Here is a 16966-nt window from a genome sequence, read left to right as displayed (position 1 = left end):
CTAGTTTAATAGATCTCAGTCAGGAAGATCCTTCCTGCTATTAAACCTAAATCAATTATTGCTCAACTCCCAGTTATACCCCTTGCATCATCCTAAATAGACCTCTCCCTCGTTGGGCCCAACTCACTATTGCCCTCCATCTGCATATTCCTTTACACCAGTGCAAAGTGTAAAATGCCAGAATGGTAGCGCTTTGCACTGGTGTACGTGTCTATATAATACACAGGACAACCTGCATATTTATGCCCTTTGTTTATCTGTAGATTGTTGTCGTGTCCCACTCCACTTAGACATTATTTAGACAAGCCCTAAAAGTTTAACCTTTTCCTTCCTCCAGCCCCTTTGTGTTTTGGAGCTCTTCCTTCTATTCCCTCTCAATTGGCAAGGCCCAGTATTACAGCTATGGCCAGACCTGGATGCTCTTTAGAACTAGGTACTTACAGGACTTTAATCATCATAGCATCTGTCGCCTGACCGTCATTATTGGTTTTTATGTTCACAACACTTCCGTGAGGTAGGGAAGTTCTATCCCCATTTTACAGATGAGACTCTGGGTCACAGAATAAATTAAGTGACTTGACCAGGGTCCTGCACTTCCCAATCACAGCCAACTAGCAGCAGCGTGCTCTGAGCATATATGCATTTGACTTTCAAGCTCTGAACATGAACAGCAGCAACACATGTACAGTATTCGGCTAAGGAAATATTTTTTTAAAGGCACCTGAGCTACAGAGGCATATGTCGGGTGTGAAGTCAAGAGGTCGGGCCATGGAGCATTTAGAAGGATTATGATATTTATTAACTGTGTTTTAACTTTAAACTGATGCCCTGCCTGACTTAGGTCCCTTGTCTAAGTAAGTCTCTCGGTCAATAAGCAGGAAGCTTCCAGAGCAGCTATTGCTGTTAACAACTTTATCATCATGCAACAAGCCATCCCCCAAAACTTATTTGCCATATGCATATTGATGTTACACCACGGTTAAGGATGTCTCGAAACTGACTGCACCGCTGTCCTTTTACACTGGACCTTGCTTTTTGAAGGGGATTTAGCAACTCTATAGCACTGTTCAACCAAGGATCTCAAAACATTTAGCATTAATTAAGCCCCTGTGAGCTAGTAGAGTGCTAATTCCTTACGTTTAATTTAGCAAGAATTCCTCCCGGGACTGTAAGGCGACATGCCCCCAGGGGAAAGCGTACGCTACCACCCTCATGCAGCTGAGGAGGTGTGGAAGGGAGGTGGGATCCTAGCCTTGCTCATGCCTCTCTGGGAATCTAGAACCACAGGCAGCTCTAGACATGCAGTCCTTGCACTCCCTCGTGGGATTGCAGCTGACTTGTGCCCAGAGAAACAAAGGGGTAGACAGAGGAAAGGCTCCTTGGACCTTCCCCTTGATGTACCCCCCCCACCTCCAAGGTCAGAGAGAATTCCTCCCTCAGGTGTGGGACATCATGCTATCCATGCTCTGTATTTGAAAGCGGTAAAGTACGAGGTAGGAGAGGAGTTGTTTATGGAGGACAAGGAGGCTTAACTAGGGAGTTAAGTAGAAGATAAAGTAGGCTAAGTATTAGGGGAAACTTCCTAACACTGAGACATGACTCGTTCTCCTTAGGGAAGCGGTGAAAGCCCCATTACTTGAGTCACTTATAACTAGTCAGGAGAAAACCCTGGAGAAGGCTCTGGGAGGGGAGCGAGTCCTGAACTGGCAGGGAGATGGACTACAGCAGATGACCTAATGGGTCTGGTCCATCTCTGAGGGATGAGACTCTGTGAAGATGGATTGCCGGTGTTGGGGAATGGAAGGGTGCAATTTAGCAGAGCAGTTTAGAAAAAATAGTTTTCAGTGCTGCTTTGCAAGCATGTTTGGTGGGGAGAAACTACCAGATTCCATTTACAGTAGATTACACGGTTATGCTTTCTTTGAAGACACAGGCAACGATTTACTGTGTGACACTCCCCTGGCTACCTTCTGTCGAAAAGAACCTGCGGGAATTTGCTGTGCTTCTTCCTTCCCTGGTTTTAGCTTACAGGTGACAGAAAATTCCCCACTTTGTCATTTTGCTGTCCACAAGTAATAAATCCCAAGGCTGACAGAAAGGGGCTAAGATGGGTGGAGGGCACTCTTGGTATTTCAAAGCATGGATCATCCATTTACCTTTACTCAGCAGAGGGGGGAGACTTCACTTTTTCTTGGCTGTGCTTTTTCCATTTGGAAGTACAAAGTCACAAATCTGGCACTTGGTCTGAGCTGTGTTGTAGGGGATTCTTATGGATAGAGGAATTGCCCGACTGGCTCAGACCCGAGGTCCATCTCGCCCAATATGCTGTCTCTGATAGTAGCCTGTACCAGAGGCAGGGGTGGGGTACTTTTCTGCATGAAATTTCCCCACCTTTTAAATTTCATTTAACAGTCCCTTGTTCTTGTGTTGTGACAGATGGAGAACAGAAGCCCCCGCACTACCTTCTCTATGCCAGGCATTATTTTATATGCTTTTATCATGTCCCCTGTTAGTCATCTGCTTTCTAAAGTAAATAGTCCCAGTCCTTCCCCTCTCTCTTCATAGGAATGTTTTTCCATGTCCTTGATCATTCATGTTGTTCTTCTGTGACCTCCCCACTCCAGCTGGGGACTATACACATCATACAGTAGGTGACTGAAGCATTAAAAATTCTGTGTGCACAGACAGACCAACATCTCTTTATTTAGTCACCTTGCCTATCTTTATATGCCAGATATTTTCCCGTCACGTAACCTTTTAATTTGTCTGCCTTAGAGTATGTATGTGGTGTTGAAATACATCTTTCCTATTTAGGCCATACAAGAAAAACTAAGGTTCCTAATAGGTGATCCAGATGGCATTTATAATGCTTTAGGTTGGACAGCATTGCTTCACTTCCCACTCCCAAATTGTTGTAAAGTGCTGCTATGTCTCACCTCAGAGCTGGCTGCATTTCTGTGGTGAATAAAGCAACCTACTGGTTCAATAGTTCATAGGGCACTTTGGGGGCAAAAGCACCACATAAGCATAAGATTTTTATCATGCCTCCAGAACAATGCCTCCAGTAATAGCTAGGCAGGTGACAAACTGAGACAATTTATTAATCAACTTAATTATCTTCACTAATAATCAAAACAACTCAGCACCTACAAATTGTGCACAGTTGGTCTATGCAAAAATATGTGAATGTTTATCATCCCATCCTCCCTCATGTTCAGAGCTTGTTCGTTTGCTTGCTTCGTCCACCTGTTACATCTCCTCTTAATCTAAGACATCAAACTCTGTGGGGCCTGCTTTTTTACTAATTGTACAGAACCTAGCGCAACAGAACCCTGCCCTGGTTGAGACTTCTTGGCACTAGAGTAATACAAAAAATAAATAAGAATGAAAAACCCATCCTCATAAAAAAAATCTTCTGAGCCAAGTTTAGCCCTGGCATAATCTGGTGCAACTCCAGTGATACTATACTGATGGAGATGGATATTTCATTGATACTGATGGAGATGTGTTTGTTTACCCAAGAGTTGAATCTGGCCCTCAGTCTTCACCATCATTAAATGCAGTGACTTTGAATAATTTTGTATGCCCCCATCCCCACTGCTGTCTAGTTACCCCAAGGTAGATAGTTTAACATCCCTATTAAAGAGATTAAGAGAATATGTAGCTTCTAGAAGTTGTTGTAACACAAGACCTGCAGTAAGATAGTCTTTTAAAGGTCTGTGTAACGGGTCGTTCAACTCACCACCTCAGCACCTCCTGCTGATCGTCCTGGGAATTAACTCGGGGTTGCCAGTGCGTCCTCCTCAGGTGGTATCTCACCTGTCATCACTTCTGTCTCCACCTCCAAGACCCGCATCGCTCCCCAGACCACATTGTCCTCCTCTGGACATAGCCCTCCAGCCGTGTCCCAGAGGGTTCTTCCCCCCCTCTGGGGGACCAACAATCCTCAGTCCTACCACATGCCTCAGTGGCAAATTGCAGTCCAGGTTCTAGCCACTCATCTCAGTGGCAAATTGCAGTTCATATACTAGCCACATCTCTCAGTTGCAAGTGGGGGCAAAGGCAGGGGGGCGGGAGTTACCCGGGACCACCCGCTACTCCAGGCCCCAACCCAGGGACCATACAGACAGCAACCATGTACTGCCCCTCCTCCAACTCTGCCGTCTCCTTCCCTGGGCCACTTCCCCACAGCCCTAGCACCTCCTCTGCCCTTGTATCCAGGCCTCAGTTTGGCAGCCACCAGCCTGGAGCTTTCTCATACTCTGCTGACCCTGCCCAGCACTGCTCTGTCCATGGTCTTCTAGCCCTCTAAGCAGCCAGTCCTCCTCCCTTGAACTCCAGGGAGTGACTGCCCTCTGCTCTGCTGAGCAGCCCCTTCTTATATGGGCAAGCCTTGCCCTGATTGGCTCCTCCAGTAAACCTTCCCCTAATTGGCTGGCACAATAAGCCTTTTCTTTATTGGCTGCCTCCTGCGCAGCCTCCCCAAGGTTGCTTTAACCCCTTGAATACCAGTGAGGGGCAGCCACCCCATTACAGTCTGCCATGGCCATCGTGCGTTCAACAGATATGGATGCTAGTTTCTTGACTTTTAGTTGCAAGATGCCTGGCTTTTCACACCAGCGCTTCCTAATTTCCATGCAGCCAGCGCCCTCAGGCCTTGTCTACGCTACAGAGGCTTTGCTAATACAGCGACCCCAGTATAGCTATGCCAGCAAAGCCCCCCAGTGTGGACACAGCCTATGTCAACAGAAGGAGTTCTGCTGTTATAGTAACATCATCTCCCCAAATGACATTAGTTCTGCCGACAGAAAAACTCTTCTGTTGATGTAGCTACATCTACGTGGGGGTAGCGGGTTGCCGGCATATGGCTTTACTGGCTATATCAGTGATGGGGAGTGATTTTTTCATACCCCCTCCAACAGACCTAAGCTGACAAAACTTAGTACTGTTGAGCTGGCCTTAGTTTCAGTCAGTGATGATGAACACAACACACTTCCATTTCTAGGTCATTCTGTTTTTATTCCTTCCTTGAAATGTTGTTAATTCGGGGGGAGAGGGGAATCATTAAACCAATCCTAGTGAAAGATGAGCAAAGTACTGTAAAACAAAACTTTAGTGGTGTCAAGTTCACACAGCATCTTTCAATCTCAGGCCATGTCTACACTACAAAATTATGTCGATCTAATTTATGTCGGCATATGGCCACTGCAGTTATTATATTGCTTGTGTGCGTGCAAACGTGACTCCTTGTGTCAGTGGTGTGCATCCGCACCAGGAGCACTTGACTTGTATCTATTGTATTGCCAGTGTGGGACATTGTGGGATGGCTCCTGAAAGCCAGTAACAGTCTATGTAAGCAATGCAGTGTCTACACTGACACTGCGTCGACCTAATTACATCGACCCTGACTCTACGCCGCTCAGGGAGGTGGTGTTTTCTAAATTGGCGTAAAGAGGCACTTAGGTTAGTGGGAGCCAAATTTAAGTGGAGCCATTGCTGCAGCTAGGTCAATGCAAGGCAGCTTATGTTAACCTAACCGTGTAGTGTAGACCAGGCCTCAGAAGATATACATAGGCCAAAGGACACTGACAAATAGTTTTAGGCACAACAGGGCCTTGTTGGGTTTTGTAATAATAATAATAAATAATGAGTGTGAGGAAAAAATAACAGAGTTAGAAAAATTTATGTGAATTAAAAATAACATGGATGGAAAGGTTTTATTATATGTTTTATAGAGTATACATTATATAGAGTCTTAAATCTGAATTAGAATTGTACTAGGGCATAAATCTGAAATGAAAATGACTATTAGAAAGGAAACATTAGCAGTCTAATTTCAGTATCCAAGCTGAGTGAAATGCAAAAAGTCAAGAAACAGCATATAATGTAAACTAGATTATAAAAATCCTTTCAGTTATCATCAAAGGTGCTTTTAGTAACAGAGGGAAAGGTTTTATCCTTACTCAAAATGTGATTTTTATCTTGACAATGCCCCTTTAAGTGTAGTTCAGAAGCAATCAACCTAACACATGCATCCCATGCCCTATGCTATACCTTCCTTTATTGCTCTGGGGATGGGGCAGGACAGGGAGGTACCTGGTACATTCATCATCCCTGCCCCATCCCTGAAGGGAATCCATGCAAAAGGCTGTATTACCCGATCCATGCTGTGGACCTCCACTTTAGGTGGTCAGCCACACTGGAAGAGAACCTGGAAATGTAGCTCCAAGGTGGGCCTTCAAAAGGCCTGGGCTCAGGATGGAGGCGAGAGAGATGGGAGTTAGGCACTAAATGGCACTTATACCTTTGAACCGCAGCATGAAAACAAAGTGCTGGCAGCAGGGGCGGCTCTAGGCACCAGCAAAGCAAGCACGTGCTTGGGGCAGCCCATTTGCAGGGGTGGCAGGGATCCAGCATGGGAGCTGAGAACCAACAGGGGGGGCCTGGGAGCTGTAGTTCCTTGGTTAGCTCCCTTAGGGTTACCATACGTCCGGATTTTCCCGGACATGTCCGGCTTTTGGGGGCTCAAATCCCCGTCCGGGGGGAAATCCCCCAAAGCCGGGCATGTCCGGGAAAATCGGGAGGCTCGGCCGGGGCCTCTTTGTGCGGGGCCGGGGGCATGGTGCCCGGCCGGGAGCCGGGCCGGGGGCCAGGCCGGGGGCCAGGCCGGGCCAGGGTCGCAGTGCCGGGCCGGTCTGGGCCCGCGGGGCCGGGGAGCCGGGCCGGGCCCGCGGGGCTGGGAGCCGAGCCGGGGGGCTGGGAGCCGGGGGCCGGGCCCGCGGGGCCGGGAGCCGGGCCCGCGGGGCTGGGAGCCGGGAGCCGGGGAGCCGGGAGCCGGGCCCGCGGGGCCGGGAGGTGCGCCGGGGGTGGTCGGCCAGGGCCCGAGCCGACCCAGGCTGGATTCCCGGGGGCCAGCCTGGGCCGCGCCTCCTCCCCCCCCCCACTCCCCCTTACCTGCTTCAGGCTTCAAGCAGGGGAGGGGGCGGAGACTTTGGGAGGGGGCGGAGTTGGGGCGGGGGCGTGGGCGGGGCTGGGGGCGGGGCCGGGGCCCCCGGGAGTGTCCTCCATTAGGAGGCACAAAATATGGTAACCCTAGCTCCCTGCCTATAGAGTCAGCCCTGGAGCAGGGAAAGAACTACATTTCCCAGCATTCCCTTGGCCACTACCAACAGGAAAGAGGGGGAGGGAGTGAGGTAGCTGAGATCTCATGCTGCAGCCTGCCATGAATGGATAGGGTTACCATATTTCAGCAAGAAAAAAAGAGGACGGGAGGAGCCCCGCCCTAGCCCCGCCCCTGCCCCTCCCACTTCCCGCCCCCCCAGAACCCCCAACCCTCCCCCCGTTCCTTGTCCCCTGACTGCCCCCTCCTGGGACCCCTGCCCCTAACTGCCCCCCAGGACTCCACTCCCTATCTAAGCCTCCCTGCCTCTTGTCCCCTGACTGCCCCAACCCTTATCCACACCCCCACCCCCAGACAGACCCCTGGGACTCCCACGCCCCATCCAACCACTCCCCACTCCCTCCCCAGAACTCCCAACCCATCTAAACCCCTCTGCTCCCTGTCCCCTGACTGCTCCGATCCATCTCCCCACCCCTGCCACCTGACAGCCCCCCCCAGAACTCCCAAACACCCCCCCCTGCTCCTTGTCCCCTGACTGCCCCCTCCTGGGACCCCTGCTCCTAACTGCCCTCCAGAACCCCACCCCCTACCTAAGACTCCCTGTTCCTTGTCCCCTAACTGCCCCCTCCTAAGATCCCCCCCCCCCCCAACTGCCCCCCAGGACCCTACCCCCTACCTGTACCCTGACTGCCCAAAACTTTCTCCACTCCCCCCAAAAAGCCCCCCCCGTTTCTTGACTGCCACCTCCAGAACCTTCCTGCCCCCGGTCCCCCTTACCCTGCTGCTCAGAACAGGGTGTTGGGCTCTGTGCAGCCGAGCCGGACACGTGGCTGAGCTCCCCAGCACAACAAAACCCGGTCTGGCCCTGCACAACAAAACCCGGTCTGGCCCTGCACAGTGCTGCTGGACTGGGCTGCAAGGGAGCTGCCGGCTCAGAATGCAGGGCGGATCCGGCTCCTCTACAGCTGCTCCTGAGTCCAGCCCGGGACTTCCCTGCAGCCCTCCCAGCCGCTCGCTCTGCTAATCCCGGACATTGTGAGTGCTTTACAAATTCCCCCCGGACGCTATTTTTAGCGCACAAAAGGAGGACATGTCCGGGTAAATCCGGACGAATGGTAACCCTACTGGCACGGGGCAGGCTCGGCCAGTCCTCCTCGGGGTAGCTGGCACGGGGCAGGCTCGGCAGGCCTGGCAAGTCAGCAGGCCGGTCGCAGCCTGCGGCTGTCTCCCAAGCAGGAGCTCGGCCAGAGACGTCTGCTCTCTCCGCCGGCGTGGGCTCCACTGAACTCTGCAGGCAGGCTTTTATACTTCTGGGTCGGCACCCTGACCTCTGAGGGACGGGCGCCAGACCCGGTGGCTCCACCCATGTTGGTATTACGGGAGGTTCGGCCCTCAGTGGGTCTGTGGGGTATCCCACCGCCTCACTACAATGACACAGAGTGATGTGGCCATGTGATAGTATTTGATACATTACAAACAAGTTACTTAAATATTTGATACTATCTTTAAAAAACTTTATCAGTCCATTCCTCAGCTTTACATTTCTACTCAGACTCTCTCATCCTGGAGGATTCCAAAGTGCTCTGCAAATTATGTCAGCATTCCTGTCATTGTCCTGCTGAAGTCAGTGGGAATTTTGCCTGAGTAAGGACTGCAGGAGTGAGAGGAGATTTATACATTCAGGAGCACTAAAATGCAGCAATCAACTGATGCATTGCACACTGTGCAACAATGGGGTTGGATTGGAGGAGGAGAAAATTTTTTACCAAGGGCAAATGTCTACTCTTAAGACTAAGGCCATGGGCGCTTTAATGTCCACACGGAGATGACATGATCTTACTTTTTAAGGTCTCATCTAAAAGACCCATATGTAATAAACTGCATAAAATCTGGAGGAAAGTTGGGGGGTTAAACTTTGGAAGGGCAGAGTCCAAACTTGCCAGGATTTGACCTTGTGGTTCCAGGCAATGTAGACACATCAAGTGGGAGATTTAGATCATTGTGCCATCCTCTTCTGTCTCTAGTAGAAAGAACAAGAGGCGGGCTTGAATCAAAACCTGAACTTCAGAAGGGTTAAAAAAAAATAATAATCAAACCTTGCGTCTGATTATAGATTTTACAAATGGCAGAACCCAATGGGCTGAATTCAAATTCCAGATCTGAAATACAGGGCAGAAACAGGCCAGATTGCCTTCTTAAGTTCAACTAAATGCCACTGATGACCTAGACCAGTGGTTTTCAAGCTGTGGTCCATGGCCCCCTGGGGGTCTGCAGACTATGTCTAAGATTTCCAGCGGGGTCCACACCTCCATTTGAAATTTTTTAGGGATCCACAAATGAAAAAAGGTTGAATACCACTGACCTAGGTTAACCTCTTGTAGAGCTCATTAAGGTGATGTTGATAGCTAATGTTAAGATCTGAAATAGTTTGTTCTTGTATTCAGAGAAGACTGAGGGGTAGAAGATTTTAGGAGAAAACTGCAAGATTAGGAGGAGCTTCCGAAAGCGACCATCCAGTTGTGGGGTGTTCCAGCAACAGAATGTCTGGGGAATTTACATGTGCCTTCATAGTGCAAGTGGCTTCCTGGCTTTGGTTCAGAGCTCATGTTTCCTTTCTACTCTTCCCTCAGCTCATGTGTTCTTCGGTCCAGAAAGCCCTATTTGAGGAAGAGGATCAAGTGAAGAAACTGCAGCAGAAGGTGGCAACCTTGGAGAAACGCAACAAGCAGCTCCGAGACCGGGTGAAGAAAGTCAAGAGGTCCCTCCGGCAAGCCAGAAAGAACAACAGGCACATGGAGCAGATAAACCGAAAGCTCAGTGAGAAGCTCTCCTCTGCAGGAGGTCAAATCCCACATATTAACTCTTTAAAGCAAGAGAATTCTCATGCTACCTACCTTAAAGTATAATGCAAGGTTTAGGGCACAAGCCAATGATATTGGTGACTTAGGGCCTGATCTCATGCTCCTTACACAGCCAAATACTCTAGTGGGAGTTTTGCCTGCATTAGAGTGCAGGATCTGGTCCTCACACCTTGTCTACACTGGCATTTGAACCATGTATGAAAAACAAATTGGAACTCTGTTTATATACAGTACTAGATAAGCAGGATCCACACTAGATTTGGGTGGATACTGTAGACTGGACCAAGCTGTCTGAAGAGTGTGTCCAAAGAGTCTGTTTGAGCCTTACGGGGATCGCAGCATCAATACACTTTGGCTCCATTTTCACTGCCCAGCCTGGCAATATTTGAAACCAGGTTACCTGGACCTGTGTCTAGGATCGGATCCAGCTCTCACAGTCAATGGGCGAGTTTGCACTGACTTCCAATGGGAGCTGAATCAGGACCATAAAAAAGATTTCAGATCCAATTTTCAAGCGGGCTTCAATTTTCAGGGTAGACAAGGTCTCCTGTCTTGTAATCACTGTTTTAAGACATGGAGGTTGCTGGGCAACCTCATTTACCTAGGTTTAGATACTGTAGAGATCACATCAATATCAACAGGGCATTAAAATTAAGGTAGTTTATATGTGTATATATTTTTAAATCCTATAGAAAATATTTTTTATTACACATTTGATATAGTCTAATTTCTTAAAGTATGAAATAAATCCTGTTTCTTGGAGGCAGTCATCCCTTAAAATATATTTCCCAACATTCCTCCTTAGGCACTGCCAAAAGAGATTAGAAACTGAATTATTAAAATGGCTTAAGTTAAGGCAGCAATCTCATTGGTTGACAAGGATGCCAACCTTCTGTATATACATCAATTTATGGCTTGGAATTGGTTAGCCAAATCACCACTCTTCATATCAATACGCCATGGAAGAGTAATGAAAAAATAAATAAATAAAGGAAGGCGTTCGGTGTGTTTCCCCTTTTTGTTTTTTAATATTTATTTTATCATCAATTTACGTGACCTGAATACAAATACACTTAATATTTGCAACTTTAGGACAGAGGCAGACAGACTTTGCCCAACCAAGGACAACACTGACAATTTGCCAGGACTACACCTGACTTGCATAAAAATGACCAGATAGCAGCTTATCTTTATTCCAGAAATGTGGGCCATGGAGGTATAGGTCCCTGCATGCAATGCTTGATCTGAACCCCCAAACCTTACTAGACTATCCAGATCATGGCAGAACATTGCATGCTGGGACATGTAGTCTCCACAGGCTGCACCTCTGTACTGAAGAGAAGAGCAACCACAGGCTGCATTGGGCTCATGCACCATCCTTGCATTAGGACCTAGAGGGGACCTGTACTAGCTTTTATACAACCATTTGTATCAAACCAAGCTGAATTTGATACTTAACTGTTGCTTTGGCTTCTAGGAAGCAGCTGAAGCTTAATTATCTTCTAATTCTGCTCCGCTTGGAAACAGAAGCATATATTTTTCTCCTGAAATAATACTGGCATTTCTTAAAAGTCTGACTCTTCTATAAACTGCAGCAGCTTCAAATTGTCTGCCTGTCAAGTCAGCATAATTCAGGTTGAAATAGTACAATTTCTGGAGAACTACTGCAGACCGAAGGTTTTCTTAGCATCCTAAAAACCAAAGGATTTTTACTCAGTCAAAAATAAAATCCAGAAGAAAGTATGTAGGTTTTGTGTTGTTCCTATTTTTAAACCGTTTGAATAAAATTAACTGTTTTCTTGGCATTGGTACTAAAATTCTGTGTTTAATTTTTTTTTTAAATAAAAATGTTCCGTGTTAATCACGTATGTTAGTAAGGCTGATAAGATGTTACTAATACAACTAGATTGAAAATCACCTTTTCATTTAAAAATGACAAACAAAATTTTGCAGAATATTTTTGTTTTGGTCAAAACTTTGTTCGTCAACAAAAATACTGAAATTTCTTGTTCTGTTTTGTTGGGGAAAAATCCCATTCTTTCATTTTTAATCTTTTTTCCTTTTTTTCCCCCACTAGAAAAGAAGTACAAAAAAGCAGGAGTGTTTATTTCTCTCTAGGAATTTCAAACATTCATTGTATGTTTGATCAGTTGGTTGAATTTTTCGTTAAAAAAAAATTGTGCAAATTGAAATTTGAAAATTCACTTTTTTGGGACCAGCTCTAAAGATGTGGACTAGCGGCCTGAACACTGCACTAGGAGGCAGAAACTCCTTAGTTCTGATCTTGACTCTGATCCTTATCCTTCAGAATCATATAACTTAGACAAGAGTTTCAGACAAGAGTTTTCAGAAAATTGTGTGTGCACTTTGCACATGCAGACACATGCATACAATTCATGCCTTGTTTTTACATGGTTACTATGGTCACACTTTGAATCCTGATAACTAAATGTACCAATTTAGGTGTGTAATTGTAGCACACATGATTCACAGAGTTAAGATCAGAGGGACCATTAGATCATCTAGGCTGGGTGGAATTTAATGACCTGCGATATACGGGAGGTAGATTACCCCCAAACTGAGCCCAATAACTTGTGTAAATGACCTTAAACTCTACCTCATTCTCCCATCTGTAAAATGTGGATACTACTACTTACCTATCTGGCCAAATAGTGAGAATTAAAAACATTATCTAGACTTACTGAAGTGATACGTATTATTAAGCAGACTACATCTGAGTATGCAGATACTAGGAGATCCACATTTCACAAATACCCACTAGCTTTGTAGTTTGTATTACTTGTGAGATATGTGCATGTACTGTATTTAGTAAGGGCTGAAACATGGAGTCCAGTGATGTGTGTAGGTCCCTGCATTAAACACAAATGCACTGTCACTATGCTCATGGTCATGCACTGTGGTTGCAAGGGGTACAGTTTGTAATGCATGTAATGATGGAAGTATTGTCCCTTTCCATCTGAGGAAGATACCTGGTGGAAGCACGTAAAGCCAGATTTTGACGGGTCCTTGCACAGGTACACAACAGTGGTGTAACATTCTGGCTAAGTGTGAGTGTCCAAATTCACAGTCTGACAAACCATCAGGGATAGAACCTCAAAAAAGCAATTGTCTGCTGCCGCCACCTGGTTACGGTGGGGAGCTCACCCTCCTAAAAGCTGGAGCAACACCCCTCCTTCTGGGAACACAACAACATCTCAAGAGCAGTGCAAATTCTCCTTGTTTCCAACCAAAGCTCTCACATGTACAATATTTTGTGGGATGTTCTACATTTCAGTCAAATCAGGCTCCCTGTCTCACTAATTTAGGAAGTAATACATAGATGAGAGCACATCTCCCCCCATCAAAATATCCCTTAGCCTAGAGGAAGGTGCACTGGAATAGGATCCAGGAGACCATGAGGTCAAGCCTCACCTTTTCTACTGACCGGTGTTAATAATGTGCACCTTATAACCGGGGCTCCACAGTAGAGGCGTTTAAGCCAGGACCCCATTGTGCTAGGCGCTGTACAAACACAGAACAAAAGGATGATACAGTTGTACCAGGTAACTTCCATTTTTCCGTAACTTAAATTGTGTTGGTGTGGGGAACAGCATAAATTGAATTTGGGGGTAGCCTGATCTCTACCTGCGGTGTCAGGGGGAGGAAGAGAGTGAACTCCCCTCACACACAATACACACACACACACACACACACACACACACACAATCCTTTAACAGCCAGGGCAGGGACCCCCTCACACCTCCACCCACATCTGTAACAGATTGAAGAACCATTTCATTTGATTCACACAGTGAGGCAAAATCCTTAACAATGGGTTTATGGTTTAAAATACATATGAAATTTATCAGCTGTGGCGCGGCGTGTTTCAAAACCCAGGTGTTACTTATGTCAAGTCTTTGGTCACATGTCAGTGGTTTGTGTCACTCAGCAGATTTGAAGGGGAGGCCACCAACAGAGGCCTGTACTTCACAGGCATGGACTGGCCCCTAGATTGTATAGCATGAAAGTTCCCCCAGATTTAGGGAACGTGTCTATTGACAGAGCAGAGCAAACCAAGTGAGCTGGATGTTTCCCTCTCCTAAACCACAAGCATCATCATGATTTAACAACCCCACACAGGTGGCGACGAGCAAATCATGCAGCGAAGGAGGAGGATTTATGGAGGACAGTGTTAGCAGCTCTCTCTGGATTGCAGCAACAAAGAAATATAGGCAAGACAATGATTCCCATATGTCTGAATATTAATTTGGGGGAACAGCCACGCTCTGTTTCTGCGTTGATTTATTTAATTTTGTTGGCGTGCGGGTGACAGAATAATTGTGTCTGGAACTAGGGACAACAGTACTGCTTCTGATATCAATTGCACTCCACAGAATAATTCCACTCAGATTAGATTTATCCTGTTGCAATGGAGATCACAATCTGGCCCAGTATTTTTAAGGCTGATCATAGAATCATAGAACTGGAAGGGACCTCGAGAGGTCATCTAGTCCAGTCCCCTGCACTCGTGGCAGGACTAATTATCTAGACCATCCCTGAGAGGTGTTTGTCCAACCTGCTCTTAAAAATCTCCAATGATGGAGATTCCACAACCCCCATAGGCAATTTAGTCCAGTGCTTAACCACCCTGACAGCTAGGAAGTTTTTCTTAATGTCCAACTTAAATCTCCCTTCCTGCAATTTAAGCCCACTGCTTCTTGTCCGATCCTCAGAGGTTAAGAAAAATTGTTTCTTTCTCCTCCTTGTAACAACCTTTCACATACTTGAAAACTGTTATGTCCCCTCTCACTCTTCCCTTTTCCAGGCTAAACAAACCCAATTTTTTCAATCTTCCCTCAGAGGTCATGTTTTCTAGACCTTTAATCATTTTTGTTGCTCTTCTCTAGACTCTCTCCAATTTGTCCACATCCTTCCTGAAATTCAGTGCCCAGGACTGGACACAATACTCCAGTTGAGGCCTAATCCAAGCGGAAGAATTACTTCTTGTGTCTTGCTTACAACTCTCCTGCTAATACATCCCAGAATGATGGTTGCTTTTTTTGCAACAGCATTACACTGTTGACTCATTTAGCTTGTGGTCCACTATGACCCCCAGATTCCTTTCCAGGTAGTTATTTCCCATTTTGTATGTGTGCAACTGATTGTTCCTTCCTACATGGAATACTTCGCATTTGTCCTTATTGAATTTCATACTATTTACTTCAGACCATTTCTCCAGATCATTTTGAATTTTAATCTTATCCCAATAAAACCCCAATTTCTCCTATTCACAGAAATATAAAGTCTCCCTGGGCCAGAGAATCCCCCATCACAGCGACAGAGGAGAAAGTTTTACTTTTTGGGATGGAAACACATACAGAGACCTGAATGAAACAACATGACAGAACATGAATAGCAGATGAAACTGACAAAGCCTGTCAGCTGGTTCCAGCCATAAATCTAAGTAATTGCTATAAATTTCCACTTTCCCCCTATTTAACCACAAATTATTTTAATTTCAGTCACAGTAACTTTGATATTTCACCCAAGCTCAGAGCACTTGCCATACAAAACACAGTTTCCAGCATCAGTTTTAGTCTAGGCACATTCATGTTGCCAAAAATGATAAGACAAAGAGCAGCCATGTGGTCCCATGGGAATGAGGCGAGCTGTTATTTACATTACACCTAGAGGCTCAATCCAGATTGGGCTCTCATTGTGCTAGGCACTGTACAAACCTTCGTAAGGCACAGCCCCAACCCCAAAGTACTTACAATCTAAATACACAGACAAAGGGAACCAGGAGGCACTAAGAGATGAAATGATTTGCCCAAGGTCACACGGCAGGTTAGTGGCAGAGGTGGGAACAGAGCACAGCTCTCTTGAGTCCCAGTCCAGTGCCCTATCTACCAACCACACTCTCTCTAGTTGAGTTCCTATCCCAGCATTGCCATTGACCTGATGTATGACCTCGGGTAAAATCACTTCACCGCCCTATATCAATTTCTAATGGGCCAAGGTCAATGTACAGCCAGCCTTCACACCTAGGGCCAACGAGAGCATCCCACATGCAGCTGTGGCCAGAGACAGACAGTGTCACATGCCATGGATGACTGCCCTCTGATAAGATTTGCTGGTGGTTTGAGGGCTCTGCACTTGGCTGATGAGGCTGCCATAAATTGGCTTGGCAAGTGCCTCATCAGATAAGACTATAACCTCCCTATGTCCTCAGTTTTCCCAGCTGTGAAATGGGGATAGTGACACTGAAATTCAGTGACTTGTGTCGTGCAGGCGGTCAGATAAGATGATCACAATGGTCCATCCGGGCCTGAACATCTATGAATACTTCTCTCGATTCTGTGCTTGCTTTATGCTGCCTACATCCTTTAGATTCTCTGTCTCCAGTTGTGTGCACCTCAGCTGTTTATACAAATTGTCTGAGTTCTGGAATCCAGATACCAGAACACCACAGATGCACTAACAAAATAGCTGATAAGGCTAGAGCCAGTTGGAACACAGGATTTTTTTCCCCTGCTGAAAATTTTGATGAAAACAAAAATATTTTCATTGCCATGCGTTTCCCCGCAGAAAATGCCAACTTTTTGGCCCCAACGTTTGGCTGCACACCAAAATATTTCAGCTAAAGCCTTTCCTGGTTTTGAGCATTCATTCCCCCCTCTTTCTCCAACAGAATATTGAAATTTTTCATGTAAAGCAGAAAAAAAAAAAATCCATCAAAAAACAGTTCTGACAGAAAATATTTGACCAGCCCTAGATAAGGCCCTGCCCTGGCCCCATTTCTGTATGGCTAACTCCAGTAGCGAGACCCTATTCCAGAAGCTATTTACTATTGCAATTATGTTCTACTCCAACTGCCATCTTCCGAAATATGTTAGCGGTAGTATCCCCCCAGCACTGTTGTTTTGATTTGAGGACAAAGTACTGTACAGAATTGCAAGTGTCAGTAATGACAAGTTTCAGAGTA

The 16966-nt window shown here is 46.3% G+C and overlaps 1 protein-coding gene across 4 annotated transcripts in view; it reads left to right on the top strand.

Annotated features, from left to right (window-relative positions):
- Positions 1-11786, top strand: part of CCDC3 (coiled-coil domain containing 3) — a 108953-nt gene extending 97167 nt beyond the window's left edge. For all 4 annotated transcript variants that reach the window (XM_054016611.1, XM_054016627.1, XM_054016619.1 and 1 more), the window contains one exon: positions 9751-11786. In XM_054016611.1, the coding sequence (XP_053872586.1) occupies positions 9751-10026 (276 nt within the window). In that variant the 3' untranslated portion in view covers positions 10027-11786. The remainder of the gene's footprint in view (positions 1-9750) is intronic.
- The last annotated feature ends 5180 nt before the right edge of the window (positions 11787-16966 follow it).

The sequence above is a fragment of the Malaclemys terrapin genome, chromosome 1, assembly GCF_027887155.1.
Source record: "Malaclemys terrapin pileata isolate rMalTer1 chromosome 1, rMalTer1.hap1, whole genome shotgun sequence".
NCBI classification, from domain to species: domain Eukaryota; kingdom Metazoa; phylum Chordata; order Testudines; family Emydidae; genus Malaclemys; species Malaclemys terrapin.
The sequence above is the reverse complement of the archived record's forward strand: the minus strand, read 5'-3'. Positions and strand labels throughout refer to the sequence as shown.